This window comes from Euleptes europaea, chromosome 16 (genome assembly GCF_029931775.1).
Source record: "Euleptes europaea isolate rEulEur1 chromosome 16, rEulEur1.hap1, whole genome shotgun sequence".
Taxonomy (NCBI): Eukaryota; Metazoa; Chordata; class Lepidosauria; order Squamata; family Sphaerodactylidae; genus Euleptes; species Euleptes europaea.
Window position 1 is genome coordinate 28,649,974 of NC_079327.1, and position 23,183 is coordinate 28,673,156.

General features: G+C 47.6%; 2 protein-coding genes across 3 annotated transcripts in view; one reads left to right on the forward strand and one right to left on the reverse strand.

Moving 5' to 3' along the window:
* Positions 1-362: 362 nt before the first annotated feature.
* Positions 363-1,787, reverse strand: SOWAHC (sosondowah ankyrin repeat domain family member C). Its single transcript, XM_056862148.1, has one exon. It carries the CDS (start codon positions 1,785-1,787, stop codon positions 363-365), a length of 1,425 nt encoding a protein of 474 aa, XP_056718126.1.
* Positions 1,788-2,733: 946 nt separating this feature from the next.
* The window catches only part of SEPTIN10 (septin 10), a 49,328-nt gene continuing 28,878 nt past the window's right edge, over positions 2,734-23,183 (forward strand). For both annotated transcript variants that reach the window (XM_056861837.1, XM_056861838.1), the window contains exons 1-2: positions 2,734-2,784; positions 17,115-17,183. In XM_056861837.1, coding sequence (XP_056717815.1) covers positions 2,755-2,784; positions 17,115-17,183 — 99 coding nt within the window. In that variant the 5' untranslated portion in view covers positions 2,734-2,754. The remainder of the gene's footprint in view (positions 2,785-17,114; positions 17,184-23,183) is intronic.

A 23,183-nucleotide genomic window follows, 5' to 3' on the forward strand; every position in this document is an offset into this window, starting at 1 on the left:
TATTTCAACCACAGTGAGATGTGTGACCTCCAGAAATAGCAGCTCTTTGTACTGTACCAACGTACAAAAGGTTAACGACACAAGTTAAACACAGAACTCAAACAATCGGGACTGCTCAGACGCGAAACACCCACATTTTAAAGTGATTCATTCGAACTTCCACTCCAGCCACCATCGTACCGTAGTAAACATTAGCCTCAAGAAACCTATTCAAAATGTGTATCCTATTTTTAGCCCTGTACCAGTCTAGCACCCGACGGCTCTGCATGAGGAGACTATCCTCAAACAGGCAAAAAGAAGCTGTCTTGGAGGTAGTCGCGCACCCTTCCACAACCAGGTGTCAACAAATCCGAACCGTTTTTTCATCCAAAAACATTGGATTTGGGTCTAAGCTTGAAGGAGGACGTCTTCAGGGGCTTCTCCTCCTGGCCTTCCTCCTCCTCCTCCTCGGGCTCCCCCCGGAAAGAAGGGGTGGTGTGGATGATCTGGGTGCGGAACCGGATCTTGTTGAGCCGGGGCTTGGCCCTGCCGCTGCCCCCGCCCGAGCCCTTTCGGTGCAGCTCCTTGCCCTTGCCCTGTCCGCCGCCGGGCCCCTCGCCCGGCTCCCCCTCCTCCCCGTGGTGCAGGTGGGAGAGCTTGTAGGTGATGAGGTTGGAGGGGAGCACCTTGGAGAGCCGCCAGCGGCCGCCGCCGTTGGCCGCCCCAGCGCCGCCGCCGCCCTCCTCGTCGTGCAGGCCCCCCACCAGGCCGCGCAGCCCCTCGGCGGCGCCCGGGCCCAGGTAGTGGGCGGCCTTGCGCCCGCTGTAGTCGCGCACGTCCACGTCGGCGTCGTAGGCGCCCACCAGCAGCTTGACCACCTCCAGGTGGCCGTGCATGGCGGCCAGGTGCAGGCAGGTGTAGCCGCCGCTGGTGCGCGCGTTGACGTCCACGGGCAGGCGGTGGCGGCGCGCGAAGGCGACCAGCAGGGCCAGCAGCTCGTGGCGGCCCTGCTTGGCGGCCCAGTGCAGGCAGCTGAAGCCCGTCACGAAGTCGCGCCGGCCCAGCAGCGCCGGCTCGCAGCCCAGCAGCGCCTCCAGGCTCTCCCAGCGCCCGTCCGAGGCGCACAGCATCCAGGCGTGCTCCAGCGGGTCCAGCGCCACCGAGGCCCCCCCCGACGACGACGAGGCCGTGCTGCCGCTCTCCTCCTCGGCCGACGACGAGGCCAGCGAGGCGCTGTCCGAGTCGCGCTCCCGCCGCGGGGCCCAGCCGCCCCCCACGCGCTTCGCCCGCGGGGAGCCCCTCGGGAAGCTCCCGCGGCCGCCCCGGGGAGGGGCGGGAGGAGGCGCGGCCGGGGCCTCCTCCACCTCAGGCGGGGCCTCCTCCACCTCCTCGGCTCCGGCCGCCTCGCGCCCTCCTCCGCGGGGCCGCGCCCCCGCCTCAGCGCTGAGGGGAGAAGGCGAGGGGCGCTCCTCAGAGGCCTCGTCCCCGCCGCCGCCGCGCCCCCTCTCGGCCTCCGAGGCCGGCTCGGCGGCGTCGTCCGCGGGTCTGCCGCCGCCGCCGCCGCCGCGGTACTTCTTGCGCAGCTGCACGTACTTGGCGCCGGAGCCGGGCTCCTGCTTCACGACGGCCACGGCGTTGACCATCTCCTTGAAGCGGGCGCGGGCCGCGGCGCGCCGCTCCGCGTCCGGGGAGTCGAGGAAGGCGCGGAAGTGGTCCAACAGGTCCGCGTTGCGCGCCCGCCCGCCGCGGCTCTCGGCGAGGAAGCGCAGCACCGCGTCCTGGTGCAGCTCCGGCGGCGGCGCGGCCATCCCCCCCCTCCTCCTCCTCCTCCTCCTCCACGACGTCTCCTCTTCTTCTCCTCACCCCCCCCGGGTCCCTCAGGACGGAGTCACCCGCTCCCGTCGGCACGGCATCGCCGCGCCTCAGCGGCCAACCCGCCCGAGGAGCTTCCCCGGCGGCGTCGCCGGCCTCAAATCACGGCGTCTCCCTTTTCCCCTCCCGCCCAGCCGTCATTATAGCCCCGCGCAAGACGCGCGTCTCCGCCTTCCCCTTCCCACGTGACGCCCCAACCCTGAGGAGGAGGCGGCGCCTGGAAACAGAGTTTTAAACTCGGCAACGGACGAAGCGTCTCTCCGCTCCCCCCCCCACTCTCCCCTATTCGTCCCGCCAGAACACGAAAAGCGCCCCCTGTCTCCTCAGGCGGGGAGGGGCCTCCCGCGTCCCTCCCCCGGGCCACGCCCCGTTTCGGCCCCGCCCCGCCAATGGGCAGCGAGCTAGCCCCCTCGCCCCGCCCCCCACTTTCCTGAATTCATCCCACCACAATACGAAAAGCGCCCCGTATCCCCTCAGTCGGGGGGGGGGGAGAGCATCCCACGTCCCTAACCCCCCGGGCCACGCCCCGTTTCACCGCCGCCCCGCCAATGGGCAGCGAGCTAGCCCCCTCGCCCCGCCCCCCACTTTCCTGAATTCATCCCACCACAATACGAAAAGCGCCCCCTATCCCCTCAGTCGGGGGGGGGAGACCCTCCCACGTCCCCCCCTCGGGCCACGCCCCGTTTCACCGCCGCTCCGCCAATGGGGCGGCGAGCTAGCCGCCTCGCCCCGCCCCCCTCTCCAATCGGCAGGCTGAGAATTTGCCCCGCCCCTTTTGTCCGTCCGGGGCTCTCGCCGGTTGCGTTTCAGTTGCTGAGGTGGGAGCCGGGTTGGAGTTCCTGCGCTCGGCTCGCTCTCCCCCCCCCCTCCCTCGGCGCGCGGGGTCGCCCTCCCCCTTTTCTCATGGCTTCCTCCGATGTGGCGCGGCAGCTGGTGAGTCCCGCGCGGGAGAGAGGGGAGGGAGAGAGGGGGGGGGGAAAGAGAGAGAGAGTGAGCCGGGGGCATCCGTGGTCCTTTTCGGTCCACACACTCCTCTCCCTCCTTGAATCCGGAGTGAGACCCGTTTCAACTCATTTGGGACTGGGCGCGTCGAAAGCCTTGCGCTGCTGTCAGGCTTCACTCCTGCTTGCAGAGCTGAGCGCGGCGCCCGAACCTATGGATTGGGAAAGGGGGCTCCCTTAATTCTGTAGGGCTGCAGTTGGCCCTCAAGGCAAAAAACAAACCAACCCTGCCCCTGCAACTGACTAGATGCATTGCATTGCCATCTGCAAGCGCTCCCGCCAGAAAAAAACCCTGCCACCATTTCTCAAGGATAGTCTAGCCCAAACAGATGTGGGCCGAGTGCGCTACCTATTTTTTAAAAAAAGATTATATATATATATACCTATTTTTTAAAAAAAGATTATATATATATGAAGAAAAATAATATATATATATATATATATATATATATATATATTATTTTTCTTCATTTAATATATCCATAAAACAATATAATAGTAATAATAAAAAGACAAATAGTATTTCTAATTTAACAATCAAAATGACTTCCCCCTCTCCCTCCTCCGTCTAAAATTAAATTGTACAATCTTTTGCTAACGGAACTAATCCCTATATTATTTTAATTAATCTGTCTTTGTCGTAAATACAAAATGCGAATAAGGGATGAGATCAGTGAGTGTCCTTTAAGTGGTCCCGTTAAAAAATAATTTTCGCAGTACATTCTCCAAGCCTCCCATTCCCCCCAAAATTGTTCACTATCATTCTGATTCATCAAAGCTGGAAGCTTCGCCAACTCGGTCAATTCCAGCATCTTTTTTATCCAGTCTTTTTTGTCTGGTATCTCAACTGTCTTCCATTTAGCTGCATATATCAATCGAGCAGCCGTGGTGGCATAAATCAAAAAATGCTACCTATTAAGGGGAAATAACGCACACATAACACTGGTGGTAGCAAGATTCTTGGAAAAACTCTTTAGGAGTGCTGCGCGAAGCTCCCCCCCCCCCCCCAGCTAAACTCTATTAAATATACTGCACAGCACTTTAAGAGTCAGAGATTTTAATTATTTTGTTGATATTCTATCATTTAAATGCTGTATTTTAATGACTGACTAGATGTCTCCTCTTGCCTCTTCGTGGAGGGATCCTACAAGCGCCTCTTTCTCTTTGGCACCCCCCCTCCATCTCGCTCATGAGGGCCTTTTTCCAGTCCTGCGGTCGCCAGTAAAGGTGGGTGTTTTCCCACTCTGAGAAGAAGAAAAATTAGTTCCCTTCTCTTAAAAGCGAGGGGCAGAGTCGGATAAAGGATGCCCACCCACCGATACCCCCAAACGTCTCCTTATGGCCTCCCTCAAACAAAAAGTAGTACTAACCGTAGCAGATTGTTCAACAACCGGGATCCCATATATATTTATTTGGAAGTGAATCGTGCTGATTAGAATGGAACTTATTCCCAGATTAAGCAGTTTTTAAGATTTTGGTGGGCATGCTGCAGGGTATGGTCTTATCATATCCCCGCCATTTTATGCAATATTTAAATACTCTCAAAGTGTCCTTATGCTGTTTGTTGTGCATATTATAAGTACACCAAAATTGTTGCTTTGTGAACTTTTTTTTTTATCTTTGAAAAGGAGCCTTCTTGTACCTTTAGAGAGCAGCTTTGTTGTGTCATAACCTTGCAGAATTTTGTGGACTAGAGCAGGGGTGTCAAACTCATTTGTTACAAGGCCCGGATTCAACATAAATGTCACTTGGTCTGGTCGGGCTATGCCTCGCCAGCCCAGATTGAGAATGGAGGGGTGGCTGCCCCCCTCAGCTGGCTCGCAGGCCGGATAAGGTATCTCAAAGGGCCATATCCGGCCCTCGGGCCTTATGTTTGACACCCCTGGACTAGAGCATTTCCTTTCTTAAGATGCAAGTTTTTGTAACCCCATGATTTCTAATAAGTATATACAGTCCCCTCATTGTTCTTGTTGAGCTCTAGGCTTCTATGCTCTAGTTCAGGGGTCCTCAAACTTTTTAAACAGGGGGCCAGTTCACTGTCCCTCAAACACTGTTGGGGGCCGGACTGTTTCGGGGGAGGAGGCGGCGGCGCGAGGGGGCTCTCCGGAAAAGCATCCTCCTTACAAGCCCGGTCATTCCCCCTGTAGTGGTTAAGAGTGGTGGTTGGGAGCGGGGACTCTAGAGAACCGGGTTTGATTCCCCACTCCTCCACGTGAGAAGCGGAGGCTAATCTGGTGAACCTGGTTGGTTTCCCCACCCCTACTCACGAAGCCAGCTGGCTGACCTTGGGCAAGTTACAGCTCTGTTAGCGCTCTCTCAGCCCCACCTGCCTCACAGGGAGTCTGTTGTGGGAGGGTATGGGAAGGGGATTGTAAGGCAATTTGAGTCTCCCTTTAGTGGTAGAGAAAGTTGGCATGTAAAAACCAAGGCCATTTATTCATGGAAGGGTTTGCCTTGGATTTGCCGCTCTCCAGATGCACATTTCCCCCATCCAAATTCTCCAAACTCTCCCCTGGGGTGGGGGGGGGGGATTTACTTTTGAGTTCTGAGAATTCGGATGGGGAAAATGTGCATCTGGAGAGCGGCAAATCCAAGGCAAAACCTCCTGTGCATAAATGGCCACAAGTCTTTTTCTTCTCCCTGGAGATATGCCCAGCCCCCCCCAAGGGGCCCCTACAATTACCTCCAGGCCACAAGGATACCCCCAGGAGGAGAGAGAGCCCCGAGCCGTGAGAACACTGCCAACTGTGGCCAAAACAGGAACGCCAGGACAGGAAGGGGGCGACTGGGCGGCGTGCGAGGCAGCAAGACGCCTCGCGCACCCAGGAAAGGAGGTTTTGGGCCTGGGAGGGAGAGGGGGAAGGGGGTGACCGGGCGGCACGCGAAGCACAAGATGCCTTGTGTGCCCAGGAAAGGGGTTTTGGGCTGGAGAGGGAGCAGGGAAGGGGGCGACTGGGGCGGGAGGGAGGCTTCCAGTTGTGCGTACACAGCCAGGAAGCCCAGAAAAGCTCTGGGGAGGGGGGCAAGGGGGGACTGGCTTCCTTGGTCCCCGGGCCAGACAAAAGCCCTCCGGGGGCCGGATCCGGCCCTCGGGCCTTAGTTTGAGGACCCCTGCTCTAGTTCTTCATCAGCTAATTCCTATTATGTCTTCTGCCTGTTGGTCTATAATAAAATGACTGAGTTCGTATCTTCCATCATTCCCTTACTATTTTTCCCCACTAGGTATTATTTCATCCAACCAAACTAGTGTGTTTAGTGGGGGTTTAGAGAAGCATAATTTAATCTCATGCACATTTACTTGGGAATAAGTCCCATTAAACATAATGGGGATTGCTTCTGAGTAAGCGGATACAAGATCAGGGTGTCAGCTTCTTGTTCAGATCTAGATCTCACACCTGCAGCTAAGATGGTAATGTTTAGATCTGATAATACTCTTTCATACAGTAACATGTGCACATAGAAAATGAGATGTCAGGGGGAAAACCAGGCCAGAGTCCTTCTCTATGACATTGAGGTTTTGGTGTGCAGTGCTGTTTGTTTGCATTTTATGCATGGAGGAGCATTTAATTATGAGTCTCCTAAGTCTGAAGGATGCACTCAAGAAACAATTTCCTTCCTTATCTGTTGTTTGTGAGAGCTACTCTGGGTGCGATGAAATGATCAGCTTTATTACATATGCCAAACTTATCAACGGAACCCATTAATATTTGCAAAAATTATGTTCACTTTATGATGCCACAGAAAATGTGGGTGATGACTTAGGCATGTGCTAAAACCGCCACATGACTTCCACAGCATATGCCAGATGCTACATGGATGAAGTCAGCACACATTCTCAATGTGCGTATTTATACAAATTGTCTCATTTACAGAGATGAGGCTTATAAATAGCATCTCATCATATAATGTTTTGTGCTGTGTTTTCTCGTGTTCGCCCTGTAGTAGGGGCCGTAGCTCAGTGGTAGAGCATCTGATTTGCATGGAGAAGGTTCAACGGGATCAGTCTGTGGTAGCTGGTCAGACCACTTAAGTAGGTAATGTGAAAGACCTCGACCTGACACTCTGGAGAGCTGCTTCCAGGAAAGGTGGAGACCTAAAATCCGACTCTGTGTAAAGCAGCTTTTTCTGAACACATCCTGCGTTTTGCTTGTGGGCTATGCATAACCACCTTTAATCCTATTATCACTATGCTCTTGCCGTAAAATAAACAAACCACTCTCCATCTGTTCCTTGGCTTCAGATGCCCTTTTCTCTCTCTAACATTCTCATTGTCATGCAAACTGTGGAATGTTCTGAGTTTTCCTTTTTCAAGCAGTGCAGAAGTAGAGTGGACTGTGTTGCATGGGATGGGAGTAGGTTTATGGACCATTATAAATAATGTAGATACATTGAGGAAAGTGTGAAGACTTCCAATTAATGTTTCATAGCAGCCTTTCTTGAAAGGTATTATTATTAATTTAAGGAAAATTAAATTAAAGATCACAAATATCTATAGGGTGTTAGGACAATTTCCCGTATTACAGCTTTAAGCCAATGGAATGTTTCTACAAGTTACTGCCGTTCCCAGACATGATGGTGTTTGGGAGAATTTCCATGTCTTAAAGTCACAGGACAGGGAGTAATTGCTCATGCTTTGTTCATTTTGCCAAACTTCTGTTTCCTGATCTTCAGCTTCCGTGCACTATAAACGTGCGCCATGTTCAGTCACTGGGACTGCCTGAACTAGCTGAAGAGCCTTGGGTTACCTGCATGGGCATGTCAGCATGCTTAAATGTATACTTCTAAGGCTGCAACCTAATATACACTTACTCCCAAGAAAGGTCTATTGAAGCCAGTGGGATTACTGGTTTTAGCTTGCACATATCTGGGCTGCCAGTCCTACACACAGTCACCTGAAAACAGAATGGATAGAATGAATCCATTCTGTAAATGTAATATAGGCACTTTAGCTAAAGTATACCCTCGTTGCCTTTTAAAATACAATTATGACTATCCAAATACATTGGCCTGGTTCAGATGCAGTAATCAGATCGTAGTTTGGCTGTTGGTTCAAATCTTGGGTTCGTTCGCTGCAAACTACAATTGGAAACCTATAGTTTGAAGTGCCTATTCTGCTTTAGAGGGCAAAAGCAAACCATAATGGGGTGGTTCTGATGCAACTGCAACCTGTGTTTTACCTGAACCAGAATGTCTGTGGGAACGAATCAGAGCAAGACAGATGAGGGAACATGCTAGTAAAAGTAGAAGGTAGAACCACAAAGAATGTAAATCTGACCAGAGATTACACATTATAAATGATTCAATGCGGCTGCAGTCCTCTGTGCATTAACCTGGGAGTAAGTGCTGTTGAATGAAATGGGACTCAATTCTACGTAAAGTTGCACATGAAGGGGAAAGTAGGCATTGTGGGTGAGGCGCTGCTTAACTTTTTCCCCTCTCCATTTTTCAGCTGAAAATTGTTGCACCCAAGCTGCTTTTCCCACTGGGGAAAATTTATGCAAGCGTACCCATTATCTTTTCCCCATTAGAATGAAAAGCAGCTAGAGAAAGATGGTTTTCAGTAGGAAGCGAACGCTAGGGAGAAGCATTGCAGCCCCAACTGTTTTATTCTATATAGCATATTCATTTAAACAAGTTATGTGCCAGCTTTCATAAGATTGGCAGTTTATAAATATCTATTGATAACTGATCAAGTGGTTGATAAAATCAGTTATGACCACAGTATCACTTAAAAAGGAGCAATAAAAGCAGCCCAGCATTTCATTGTACAGTAATGGACAATGCCAGATCAAAGATAGCACTCAAATAAGTGACTGACTTATTTTCTTCAGTGGCAGGGTCCCACAAATTTTGGCTTAGATTAATATTGCCCATGCACAGAGAGTGTTAGAGAGAGGCAAGGGGGTACCTTTGTACCTGGGCATAGAGAAGTTAAGAAACAGCAACGCAGGTTTCTTGCGCTGTTTCTTGTCTTCTCCAAATTGCATCGGAAGAGAGAGGATGAGCCTTTCTCTCCCTTGCCTTCTTGGTACACTCACCGTGCATTCCTAAGAGAAATACCTGCGCCGCTGTTTGGAAGCAACGCAGTGATACTGTCTCCAAAGGAGATTTTGGGCCTGCCAAAACCTTCTTGTAGCGCCAAGGTGGTGTATCTCGGCCCAATAAAAGGGGGGCGTTCCCAAGCCATAACGGCTTAGGAGGCCAACTAATGGTGGCCTTTGCCGGCGTCCGGGCCTGCACGGTGGCGCTGTGGTCACAAACGATGGCATAGGCCACCCGGACTCCAGCGCTGTGGGGACTTTAGCCGGCGCAGGCCTCCTGAAGACTTTTGTCCTGGATGCTAGCTTGGCTCAGGAATGCGCTGTCAGAAAACTGGAGCGAAACATGGGCTCTTCTTGCCTCACCTGTGCTGAGGTTTGAAGAAGTCTGCTGCTGGTTTCTTTCCTTCTCCTTCCACAGTGCAAATGTGGTTAGGGAAGGTGGGGATTTGATCTACTCCTTCTTGTCAGTGGGCTGGGGGCACTTAGCTCTTACAGGACAACTGGTGAATTTGTAGATGCCTATTCCAGGGGGGTCACCCTTGCAAGTAGACAACGTACTATGATATAAATCGCACGAGGTCTTCTGTGAAAAGTTATTTCTCGAATTAAGTGTGTGCTATCGGTACTGAGTGTGGTTTTGGTGTGAAAAATGCGCTGGGATAACTTACTACACTGAAATGGGGGTGCAATATGGACAAGACATGTTTGTTAGTGGAATTCTGGAAGCATTTAGCTTGCATGTGTTGTAGATTTGGATCTGATTCAGTCTTGCTGGCAACTCTGAAGCCTCTCCACCCATGAGATGACTCATTGATGCCAATTTGAAAAGGACAATACAGCGCAAACGTTTCTAATCTAGACATCTAAATTTAGACTCAAGCTATAATGTAGTTGCAAACAGATTTTTATTGTACTGTTAGCACTACTATTTTATTGTATAGTGTTCGGGGAGTGTATTTCAAGTACGGTAAAAGGGCTTTACAAGATCTCAGTGGCTATAAAAGGGTGTAACCCTGATTTGGATTGCATTGGTTTGTCACTGTAGTCTGTGGCAAACTATTACATGTGTGTATGATAGATCAAGCTAATGATCTCTGTTGGTAAACGTGATGTGGGCTTTTATTCTTTCTAACACAAAAACAAATAATAAAAAGTGAGCCGTGACACTTGCCGTCAGAATACTTAAGGAAGGTAAAAAATATTATAGATTATTTGTCGCAAGGGTATTTCGATTTTCGAGCTTGCAGAAGCCTTGATAGATGATTTAAATAGCTCTAAGTAGATTTTGAGTCACTTGGTTTCCTGATTAAAATGTGCATCTGCAAGTATCCTCTTTGGCAGTACTTCAAGAACTCAGGGAAATAAACTGCCTGGTACTTTTGATATTAATGTTGCATCATTGTTGTAAAGTGAATAATGGTTGGATCTAACCAATTAGCGATCTAATACCATCCTGTTGTTTGCAGATGTTTACTGCATTCCATGATCTCTCTGTAGCAGAAAGAATCACTCTTCTCATATTTGGTTCTGCCAAGCTGCTAGCTGTGAAAGAGCAAGTTGTATCTTCTTTACTAATAAAGTTGGAACACTGTCAATCTGAAAATCTTATTTTTTTTCATCGATAAAGTTGGTCTGAATAAAATAAGTTTCTCCTGTCTGCTGTATTTTTCTGCAGAGCCAATACAAATGGTTGCCTTTATTGTATTTGTGTTATTAACAGTGGTGTTCTAGGCAGGTCTGTTCACAGTGGGTTTTATTTCCAGGAGAGTGTCCTTGGTGGCGTACTGTAAATGTCCTCTGGGATCAGTGAAGTGGGTTTTCTGGGTAAAAAACTAGAAATAGAAAATTATCTGAGGTCCTAAATTGAGCACGATACAATTTAGCGTGTTTATTTTGACTTATATTTTGAAAAAGCAATTTAAGAGTTAATGTTAATTTTATGTCCCAATAGCAACAATTACTTCAGTTAAAATGTTTGATTAGAGGGGAAAAGTCTGCAAATAGAACTCACACCTTCCTATGCCCAATATTAGCTTAACTCCTACACTTAACTCCTGCGCTGCTGTAGAGAAATCAAACGCATTGGTACAATTCCTTCATGAGGAAGGAAAAAATAACTGTTTTCAATTTGTGAACTTGACATTAGAAGGATGTTTTGCAAGGATGGAGATAGAGCAAGGTGGGCTAAGTCAACTATAAACCAAAGGGTTAAAGATATCGAGCGACAAGTAGATCTAGCAAGAGTGCCCCTATTTATGGCTCCCCCCACTCCAAATTTATCCTTGCACTAGCAGCCTATCTCTGTTACTTAGAGATAAACAAATATAGGAGAGCTTTTACCTTGGCTAGGTGCACAGCCTTTCCCTCTGCTATGTTAGAGGGGAAATTCAAGAAGATACCCAGGGCAGAGAGACTATGTCCCTGTAAATCCGGGGATTTAGAAACCACTGAACATGTTCTCCTGAATTGTAACTTCTACACTATACCCTGTTCTAAGTTTATTGAGCCCCTCATACTGAGAATGGAACCCGACAGGGAAAGAGAAAAGATAGAAAACCTCCTACAAGGAGATAATCCCTCAATCACCTCTCAGGTAGCAAAATTTTGTACGGCTGCAGTGAAAATTCATTGCCACAGAGTAGTCTCTTAATCCAAATGGCAGATGTAACTTGGGTGTTATTTTTTTAAAGTGATTTAAGACTCGGACTGTAAACCTTTGTTGGTAAGACCATGTATCTTGTTTTATCTGGCCAAGGGCCGCAAATAAACATTCTGTCTGTCTGTCTATCTAGAGCAAGGTGGTATTTTGTGGGATCCAGTATTGAAAGGTAAAGCAGTTTATACTGTATAATAGACAGATAGAATACCATTTTCTAGATATAAAACAAAAGGCTTACTTGGGAGGGTTCTTGTTGAAGGTAAAAATGGGACCTTAATCTGTTTGAACCTTGGTGTGTGTGTGTGCGATTCAGTAATGCTGTTAACCTTTTGTTTGTGTCCTAAGCTGGTTAACATGTCTTAAAAGGCAGTACCAGACCATCTGCTGGTAATCCAATACAACTATTGCCCAGACTTTGTGACTTAGACATGTGCATCTCTTTATAATCCTGTCAGTTTCAGTGCGGAGTAGTGTGTAGAAAAAAGGAAAACTGCTTTATTTCTTGACCAAAACACAAGCCTGGCTCTGCAATTGTCAATCCTGTTGTCCCAGGGCTCAACAAATCCTGGTTACTATGACGTGCAGAAATTTCCATGTGGCACCTCTCCCATCTGGTTTATCTCTCGTTCATCCAGCTGGAGGCCAGCTCCCTTCCCCCTTCGCATCCTCCATGGCATGCTGTATATGCACCAGGAAGCTCCCCATCTTATTGCAAGGCTTTATTGTCTTGTGGGATGTCTGGGAGGAGACTGGAAATTCCTGCTGTTGTGAGTGGATCTTACACCAGGGCAGTGCTCCAAACAGGAGGTGCTCATCAAGGCGGAAGTACAGACGTGGCAGCTCCCCAGGGTGGAGGCCAGCTGCTACGGGCTCTAGGAAAGTTTCTCTATGCCACCATTCAGCCCTAGCAGCTAGTATCATTCTGGCTGCTGGTGAGAGCATTGCTTGCCTGAAGGTGGGAGAGAAGGGGGGGGGACTGTGAAGTGCACCGTCCAAGGGAATTTGGGCACAGGTGCATGGAGACAACAGCATCATTCCACCTCCTTTAAAGCCTTAAAGGTTGCCACTAAACTGCAGCAACAGATGACTATCAGTTCTGCTAAACCACTACGTGGGCAGCGCAATCTTAAGGGGGGTAGTTTTGGCACGGCTGGGGATGGTGCAGCCACGGCGCAACCGCACCACCTCTTGACCAGTTTGCTGTGCCGCGGCGAGCAAGCTGATCGGGAAATTCCCCCAAGCCCCAGGGAACCGCTCTATGCAGTTCCATGAGGCTATGCCACCATTTTTGCAGGCGTAAGTCTATGCCGGCAAAAGGGGGAGTTCCCAGGGCAAAAGGGCCTAGGGAGATGGCTAGTGTCAGCCTAGCTCCCGGGAATGCCTCCTTTGCCATAGGCTCCCCAGCACCGGCATAAGTGGCCCGGGGCCAGCATTAGTGCCCATTTGCATGGCGCAAGTGACACTAACGCTGGCGCAGGGTCATGCTGGCTCCGAAGCCCATTCCCCCCTTAGGATTGCCCTGTAATGCTAAATGCATAAAATGAGCTTCTTCAGACTGTGGCTCAGTGGTAGAGCCTCTGCTTGGCATGCAGAAGGTCCCAGGTTCAATCCCCAGCATCTCCAGTGAAAGGGACTAGGCAAGTAGGTGATATGAAAGACCTCTGCCTGAGACCCTGGAGAGCTGTTGCCAGTATAAGAAGACAATACTGACTTTGATGGACCAAGGGTCTGATTCCGTATAAGGCAGCTTCATGTGTTCATGTGTTCTTTTGTAAATTCCAACAGGGCATCGATGCCATTCATTGATTGATATGGGCAGAAAGTCTTATTGGCTCTGGGAGGAAAGGCTGCTTCTGTATCCTTAGCTGGGGTCAGACAAAGGCAAGACTAAATCCCTCCCCCACGACCATGCATGTACACATGAACTAAGATATAATGTGTAACTATTTAAAGAAAAAATATATTAAGGATTGAGTTCGTTCCAATTACATTTGGGAGAGGACCTCTAACCTTACTATAAGCAGAGTTATTTTTGCTCCTTTTCCCAGTTGGGTCCCTAAGGGATCAGCTTCACTTCTTGGCATCTGTTTCCAGTGCTGGATGTACTTTTTTTGTGTGTGGGATGTGTGTGACAAAATGACACCTTTTCTATATTATATGCATATTTTTCTTTATGTATATAATCAGTGTTTGTAACGTACATATATAATCAATAACTCTTTTAAGCAATAGAATAAATTGTGTTGACTTCTATGAACTGGTAATGAATAATTACATTTTGAAATGTGGTAGAGAATTCACCATGATGGGGGAAATTTAAACTCCTAACAAAGGGAGCCCATTACCCAAATAAAAGAAAAATAGATTCAAATTCTTTATTCTAGAAAAACTGCAGTGTTTATTGGTTAGCCAAGGCAAGTGCCTGACACCCAAAAGAATCCACAGCAGTTGCAAAGATTCAAAGCACAGTTTAGGCAATTATAGAAATTCTGACATCATAGTGACATAGAGACTAGTACTTTTATGTATAACCAATAACCACAAGATGCTCAGGCCTCATTTTCACACGCTGGAGAACAAGGTGGAAATGGGAGGCTAGAATAATGGAATGCATCATGTCAGAAAGATGGAAGTTCACATTTCCAAATGCTCCCCCATGTTAAACAACTCCCCGCAAACCGAAAGCCAGCACAAATCAGCGTCCTCCCTGCTGTGCTAGCTATCTATTGGCAGGAGTTTTTTTTTTTTAAGTGAAGGAACATTAAAACTCGGGGCCCACAACCTGCCTCACTCTACCACTTCAATATTCTCTACCCTCCCCTCTCCTGCATGTGTAAACCAGGCCTCAGAATCCAGCCACCAGGCATTGGAGTTTCAGGATTTCCCCAAAGTTTCAAAAAAAGTCTTCCATGTACGAGGTTTTGCCCTTTGAGCAGGGCTCAATGCCAAAAGAAATCCCAGTGCAACAAGTCCCTGAAGAGGAAGATATTGGCCTTCACGATAACTCACCATGAATAAGCAGCATCTCATTTCAAGAACAAAGTGAAAGTTGGATTTAAAAAAAAACTTGCTTATAATTGCTGTACCGGTAGGGTGTGGTAATTCGTACCTTGTCACAGGGCAAAAATCCCACAATGCTGCTCACGCTGAATGTGACAGAACCACTGAGAAGGACATGGCTTTCAAGAACCCACAGCCTCCCTTGCCTGAAGGGCAGTGCCAGGGCATAAAACGAAATGCACCCCGTAGATGCTTGGGGGCGCTTTCATCTACTCTCTGGTCATGTATTCCAGAGCTGCACCCTCATGCGGAAAACAGAAGTCAAGGCCGAGCCTGGCCCAACCCAGGTTGGCAAGACCGAACTGTTTTCAGCTTTCAGGGTTTCTGAAGGCTTCCTGTAACGTCCAGCAATGTTAAGCAGGCACGCCCAATCTTAAAGGCTCTCTCCTGTATTACTGGACCACAAATACCAAATTGTGCAAGTTTGCAATATATTTTACTAGCCCTGCTCCACTGCCGTGAGAGAGCTGACACAGGATGAAGAGCTTTTCCAGACACGGGAGATAAAGGGATAGGGTGCTGTTTATGAAAGGGGCATTAGCGGTACCACTACTGAGCCCATTAAAAATGTCCGCAGCCCTAACGCTTTTTGCAAACTATCACTCCAATCATGAGCTCGCTAAGGTGGCCTACAAGTGGTTCTGCCTCTTCCACCTCTCATATGTCATAACAATAACACCGACCCACCTTACAGGGCTGTTGTAAAAACAATAAACGTTTATCTCTTTGTATGTACTTGCTTGGTATCCAAGACCTGTGTGCCAATGGGTTGGATCTGATGAACAGGACAAGTTAACAGACTTTCCCCTTCCCCTGCAGCTCCCTATTGCCTTCTGCACCTCTTGGAAAACTGTATGAAGTGACACGGGGTGGGGTAATCAAGAAAGTAGAATTGGCAGAATCCCCTCCCCTCCCCAGCAAGTTATTTCTCCATTTGTGGTAGAGCTTGAGCAGGGGGGGAAAGAGAGTGATTTCAGCCAATTTCCTCTGTATGCCTCTGGGCTACATCCCGTGCTGTTCCTGATGGTTTCCAATTGTCTGGAGGAATTTATTTTGCAGTGCAAGTTAGGGGACTGCAGGGATCACTCCAATCATGAACTCACTAGGCGGCCTACAAGCTGTTTTGCCCCAGCCATCTCTCATAGGTCATGACAGTAACACTGACCTATCTTACAGGGCTGTTGTAAAGACTGCTTAAGTCAGAGTACTTCACCCAGGTAACCCTTCAGCATTACTGTGAGGACAGCACCTGGATGCACATTTTAAAACCTCTGGATTCGTCAGAAGAAAAACTAAGCGCGTTCCAAAGCATGGGGCATACTGAACCCCAACTGCAAACGATACATTGGATTGAGTTCTCCGGCCGTGGCCTACATGTCACCGGCTTGAACAGCTGCAGTAAACAACGCCTCTCTTCTCCACAGCTCATTAGTTGTGCCTCTGCAAGAAAAAAACGCTTGCAAAACAAAAATCAAAGCAGATCGCTTACAACGGGCAAGTAGATGCTTGTGTGGGCTTCTTCTTTTCTTTTTTTTTAAGTACATTCCTGGAACAGGAATTGCGACTTTCAGCACCCCACTTGTACACCGAAGCAAGAGGAGAGGGAAGGAACTGAATCTGATTTCCAGAAACCCCCCAAGAACTTCTGCCGAGGAGGCAGCAAGCACCGCCTGGAAGTTGGCAACATTGCCCCGAGTTCTTGGAGAGCTGTTACTCCCCCTTCCGCACCATCCCCAAATTGCAACCTTACCTAGAGGCTTGCGAGACCACAGGGAGGGGAGGAAAGAAGGAACTCTCATACGTCCCCTTCCTTTTTCTGCCTCTTTCCCTCGTTGACCCCCATTTGCCTCAAGGAATGTTCTGGCTCAGGCTGCCTCCAGGCTACCAGCAACAGCAGCAGCAGCCCCGTCTTGCCTTGGAAAGGGCACCTGAAACCTTCCCCATTGCAGTGCCTTCCTGTGCCCAGGGCCCCAGCGTGGGCTGGAAGAGGCGGCTGCTCAGCAGGGCGTTCTGGTGTTGCAGGGGAAGGAAGGAGGGAAGCAGGCAGGTGGCCGCATTCACTCGCAGCCAGCCTCACCTCGGCAGCGCCACGTGCCGGCCCACCTCCTCGTGGTGCCAGCAGTCACCCTCACACGCTCATTGAGTTCTGCGCATGCAGCAGGTAGGCGGGCAGCCGTGCCTGTGCCGCCGTGGCGCCCCTCCTCTCCCTTTGCCCATGGTGGCGGCCCTCATCTCCCAGCTCCCGGGGTAACTGCTCCCCCCAGCCCCTCCCAAGATCCAGCTCAGTCTGCCTCTCTCTCTTTCAGAGAAAAATAGCCTAGCTCCTAAATTTTTAGATTGGTTCCTCTATCTAAAGAAAGTTCGTCAGGGCTTGTTTTATACAAGTAGTTTTCTAAAAGAACTTACTGGTATTTTTCATGAGTACAGCAATAGGTGCTTTCTCTCATTCTGCGGTTTTTATTTGTCTTTTGTGCTCTTAATTTTCTCTCTCTTTTTTTCCAGCGGTATTCACCTGATTTTGGAATGAGAGCACACTCGAACCCCCCCCATGATAATCAAGATGCAAAGAGAGTGAGTAAAGAATTCGATAGCTTTACAAAGTATTCACTGTACATTATCATTCTTGGCAATATATTACATTGATATTAATATCAGAATCAGTGGTGGAAAGCTGGTCGGACATGCATTTTGTGAATTTCAGTACTCTTGTGTAGCAAGGCAGAAATTGAAATAATTGCTCAAAAAATTAAATCATGTAAAGTTAGATTATTCATTGTTAATGCAGTGATTCTGACTATACTATACTGTCAGTAGCATCAAGAATAGGCCCTAAGCATTACTCTCGTAGTGATTATTTGTGATTGTATTTGGAACATAAATACAAAATATGTGCTCTCAGAAGAACGTTTGGAGGTATTTTTAAGGGTTTGCCACTAAAACTGCTTTTTACCAGGGTGTGTATATACTTAGAGCCACATTTTTTCACAAAAACTTAGCTTCCACCAAGAAAAACACCTTTTGGGGTAGAAATCCAAAGTAGTCTGTTGGCATGCATATTAGTCTCCTGAGTATATTCAGTCTAATGTATTTCAAAGGAAAGAAAGCAATGGAGCCCTTTTAACAGAAGGAGAACCTAGTACTTTGGTCCTAAAAATGTTATTTATATGTTCCAGTAGTTTTGATGGAACCATTTTTACAGTGAGAAGGGCAGGGAATAGATATTTTAATAAACAAACATAATATCCATATGTTTGAGATGGAAAAAGTATTTTGGCCAAGGGAATCTTTGAGAAAGGAAAGGTACTGGCACCTTCGCAGCCTCAGAATTAGAGCTGTAAAATTCTTTTAGATACGCTGTTAAATTTTACTAGTTACCTCCTTCACTGGAAACTCCTGTTGATCTATCTGATATATAATCTGGAGCTGTTAATTCAGACACTGCACGTATACAAAAGGTAAAGGTCCCCTGTGCAAGCACTGGGTCATTCCTGACCCATGGGATGACGTCCCATCCCGACGTTTACGAGGCAGACTTTGTTTACGGGGTGGTTTGCCAGTGCCTTCCCAAGTCATCTTCCCTTTACCCCCAGCAAGCTGGATCCTCATTTCACCAACCTTGGAAGGATGGAAGGCTGAGTCAACCTTGAGCCGGCTACCTGAAACCGACTTCCGCAGGGATCGAACTCAGGTCGTGAGCAGAGCTTGGACTGCAGTACTGCAGCTTACCACTCTGCACCACGGGGCTCTTGCACGTATACAAGCACTCCTGAAATACACGGGAAAGAAGACCCCTGTGGTATTGCCAGAGAATGAGCAATGGGAGCATCAGGAGGATTTAAGGCCCTTCTCTATATTGTTGCTGCTAGTTCTCAGTTCCAGCAGCAGGAAACAAGGCAGAATGGCCCTACACCATCCCTCTGTGGATCAGGCACAGTAACTTATTGTCTGAGATGCTGCATCCGTAGTAATTAGGAGTTTTGGGGCTGTAACGTTTGATGAGAAGAGCATAAGTACAGTCTAATAACGTCAAAGAGGATTTTTCTTCTGCTTGCCTACGCTTGGGGCATGAGACCAGAAAAGTATCAATATGAGATTACACTTTACACTTGCTGTGTTTGTTGGAGTAAATTTTGTTTAACTGAAGTCGAAATCCTAGTTCGAGAGCCAGCCTGGTGTAGTGATTAAGAGCGGTGGTTTGGAGTGGTGGACTCTGATCTGGTGAACTGGGTTGGTTTCCCCACTGCTACATCTGAGGCCTGCTGGGTGACCTTGGGCTAGTCACAGTTCTCCTAGCGCTCTCTCAACCCTGCCTACCTCACAAGAATGTCTGTTGTGGGGAGGGGGAGGGAAGGTGATTGTAAACCGGTTTGATTCTTCCTTAAGTGGTAAAGAAAATTGGCATATAAAAACCAACTCTTCCTCTTCAATAATTTATTTCGGTTGCTGGTTGTGATTGCTGGGAAGCTTGATTTAGTATTGCTATTATGCCAGGTAGTCTGCTAATTAAATGAGTCTATGCAGGGATCTGTGGCAGCTTGTTAACTTTGACCTTTTCTGCCCAGTTAATTTTATCTTTTAACCTGGATAGATGGTTGTCTGTGCTTCACTGCTCATGAATTGATAATTCAGAACTGTTTTGTACATTGTTATTTTCCCGCACTGTGCAAGTAATTTTTGTTGTTTCTGCTTCTGCAAAGTCAAGTGCATAGTGAGAGCATCCCTCGAGGGTTGTGGGCATACTATAAATCCAAGGTAAGGGAGTAGGTGATTAGAAATAATGACTGGCTATCTAAAAATTGTGGGTTCCTATATACATTTAATGCATAGGCATAGTACATGGTTGTACATGCATATTTAAGTACTAGCAAACATACTAGTACTAGCATACATACATACTCTACACTAATGCACAGAGCATGGGAAATAAGCAAGATGAACTAGAACTTTTAATAGCCAAAAGCAAATATGATATAATAGGCATTATGGAAACGAGTCTCATGAGTTGAATGTATTAATTCAAGGGTATAACCTATTTCGGAGAAATAGACCAAATCAGAAGGGGGAAGGGGGAGCATTATATATTAGGGATGATTACACCTGCGAGGAGGTCCAGGACTTAAACACTGGAACCCAGCTTGAAACCATCTGGGTGAAAATTAAGGGAGAGAAAAATAGTGATGTCATTGTGGGGGTATATTATAGACCCCCAACCCAAACTGAAGCGTTAGATGATGCTTTCCTGGTACAGATGTCCAAACATTCAAAAAAGAAAGATGTAGTAGTAATGGGAGATTTCAATTAACCTGACATCTGTTGCAAGGTTAACTCTGTCAAAACAACTAGGTCTGACAAATTCCTCACTTCCCTTGCAGACAACTTCATAGTCCAAAAAGTGGAAGAAGCGACAAGGGGAACAGCCATTTTGGATCTGATCTTAACCAATAATGATGACTTGGTTTATGGGGTAGAAGGAGTGGGATCTTTAGGTGGGAGTGACCATGTTCTCCTGGAGTTTGTTATACAGCAGAAAGGAGAAGCAAGAAATAGTCAAACATGTACTCTAGACTTTAAGAAAGCTGATTTCAATAAATTAGGGAACTACTTGGTGTGATCCCGTGGGGGAGAATATTAAATGAGAAGGGAGTACATGAAGGATGTAAGCCCTGACCTGGATGGCCCAGGCTAGCCTGATCTCGTCAGATCTCAGAAGCTAAGCAGGTTCAGCCTTGGTTCGTATTTGGATGGGAAACCACCAAGGAATACCAGGGTTGCTGTCCAGAGAAAGGCACTGGCAAACCACCTCTGTTAGTCTCTTGCCATGAAAACCCCAAAAAGGGGTTGCCATTAGTTGGCTGTGACTTGATGGCACTTTACACACACACACATGAAGGATGGGAAATTCTTAAAAGGGAGATACTGAAGGCACAATTTAAATCAATTCCCACAAGGAGAAAAAAGGTAGAGGTTTGAAGAAACCACGGTGGATGACTAAAGAACTTTTAGTTGAGATCGGATTTAAGAAGGGCATGTACAAAAAATGGAAAAAGGGAGAAATCAACAAAGAGGAATTCAAACAAGTAGCCAACACATGTAGGGAGAAAGTCAGGAAGGCTAAAGTGCAGAATGAGCTCCGGCTAGCCAGGGAAGTTAAAAACAACAAAAAATGGTTTTTTGGTTATGTCCATAACAAAAGGAAGATCAAGGTAACGATCGGGTCATTGTGTGGAGAGGATGGTGAGTTATTAACAGAAGAGGCAGAAAAGGCAGAATTATTTAACTCCTTTTTTGTATCAGTCTTCTCCCAAAAGGGGAATAGTCCTCAACCTGGAAATAATGGAGCAGAGGATGCAATAGGGGAATTACAGCATAGTATAGACACTGAGGTAGTACAGGAATACCTGGCTACTCTTAATGAATTCAAGTCTCCGGGGCCGGACGAACTGCATCCAAGGGTGTTAAAAGAACTGGCTGAAGTGATTTCAGAACCACTGGCAACAATCTTTGAGAATTCATGGAGAACAGGAGAAGTTCCAGCAGACTGGAGGAGGGCAAATGTGGTCCCCATCTTTAAAAAGGGGAAAAAAGAAATCCTAAACAATTATTGCCCAGGGAGCAATATAGGGAGGTTTTGAAATCGATTGCTAAGCAGCAGAGGAACGGAATGTCTCCTGACTTTCCTATTTCTGAGGATAACATTTTCCCACATATTCTCCTCCTGAGATGGGTCCCCCTCCCTACACTGAGTTATTTGGCCCTCCTCCTCTTGTCCTCCCAAGAGGTTTTCAAGAGTTTGGTCCATGTACTCCTCCCCCTCTTTTATACTCTGCAGTGTAGACAACCGTGCTTCAAGTCCCCTTACTTTCTCCTCCAGTAGAACCACCAACTTACACTTACTGCATGTGTAATTGCAGTTACCCTTGGGTAGGAAAACAAACATTCCACAAACCTTACACGTCACTGCCTCCACTCTCTCACCAGCCTTTCCGCTTTGATTCATTGCAGACACGGTATGGTTTCTTGCACACTCCCTCAATGGTAACCGTACTAAAAGCTTCACGACACTCCCGGTTTCAGAGTAAACTACAAATACAAACTTTGTTTCAAGACCCCCAGACACGACCCACAGGCCAAGAGCCCTTGTGCTCTCGCCCTTCGGCTCGCGCCTGTGGCGAGCGCAGGCTTCTAAATGAACAACTCTCAGTCCCACCCCTCAATGCCAACAGCAGAGGGCAGGGCCAGCAATTACCCCTAGCAATTACAGTGCCCTCTTCACTTTGGAAACCACACTAAACAAAAGAACAAAGAGAAACACTCAGAAACCCCTCTCCAACAGGCCCCAAGCACCCCTCACCCACACTCTCTCTCACACACTAACTCACTCTCACACACACCAGTCTCAGCTGAAGTTTGTTCTCTGTTGCTCCAGAGACTAGGACACGGAGTAATGGATTTAAACGAATAGAAAAGCGATTCCTAAACATTAGGAAGAACTTTCTGACGGTGAGGGCTGTTCGACGGTGGAATGTGCTGCCTTGGAGGGTGGTGGAGTCCCCGTCTTCGGAGGTCTTTAAGCAGAGGCTAGATGGCCATCTGTCGGGAGTGCTTTGATTGTGGGATCATGCATGGCGGGGGAAGGGTTGGGGTCACTGGGGATGTGGGGGGAGGTAGTTGTTAATTTCCTGCATTGTGCAGGGGGTTGGACTAGGTGACCCTGGTCCCTTCCAACTCTATGATTCTATGCATGTGTGGAAAAGTAGTGTTTCCTGATGGTGTTTAAAGATGTGTATGTACTTGTCTGTGACAGCCACATGTTAAATGTAGGCTGTGAGAAGTGTTTTCTACTGTCATGTCCAGTCATTTTCTAGTGGAGATTACTGTTGTTTTACTTAGCAGTAGATGTCATCATAAATGGACCAGTTCCAAGCTGACATATAGAGCAGGAATTCCTGAATACTTTATTCTCTTTTCCTTGTGGCCACATTCCACAGGGCTGTATGGCTGTACTCAGATGTCACAAACAAGCCACGGTTCATGATAAGAGCAAACCAAACCATCCCTCAGGCTCGTGTGCTGCTTCCCTCACATGCTCCACTGAGATAAAGTATTTCCTGGTTTAGGAAGTTTTCAGTCTATCAGCAGCTTGTTGTGATGTCCAGATTGAGGGCCACTGTTGGGTGAAGGACACGTTTTCCTGCAGTTCAGCCTTGCTGATGCTAAGCAGTTGTATGTATGTTCAGTGCTTAGATGGGAAACCTCCAAGGAACCCCGTTATGTGGCTTTGGGCTCTAATTGCAGGAGGACAGTGTGTGTACATATAATAAACATTAACAAATCACAGTTTGTTTCTTGCTTGCAAACTGCATTGAACTGTGTTTTAAAATCATAGCTTGTTTGCCAAAGAAGCAAACAGCGGTTTAAGTGCCCAAATCCAGACATCACAACAAGTTACTTTAAACTGAAGACCTGGTAAACAAGGAAGTTTAGTCTTGCTGTGATGTAGGAGAGCATGTGTGTATGATAAGCCCGAGAATTTCTGGCTTGTTCTAATGTAAACAAATTGTGATTTTGTTT

Coding starts and splice junctions, on each gene's coding strand:
- SOWAHC (XM_056862148.1), bottom strand. CDS start 1,787: ATGGCCGCGCCGCCGCCGGAGCTGCACCAGGACGCGGTGCTGCGCTTC.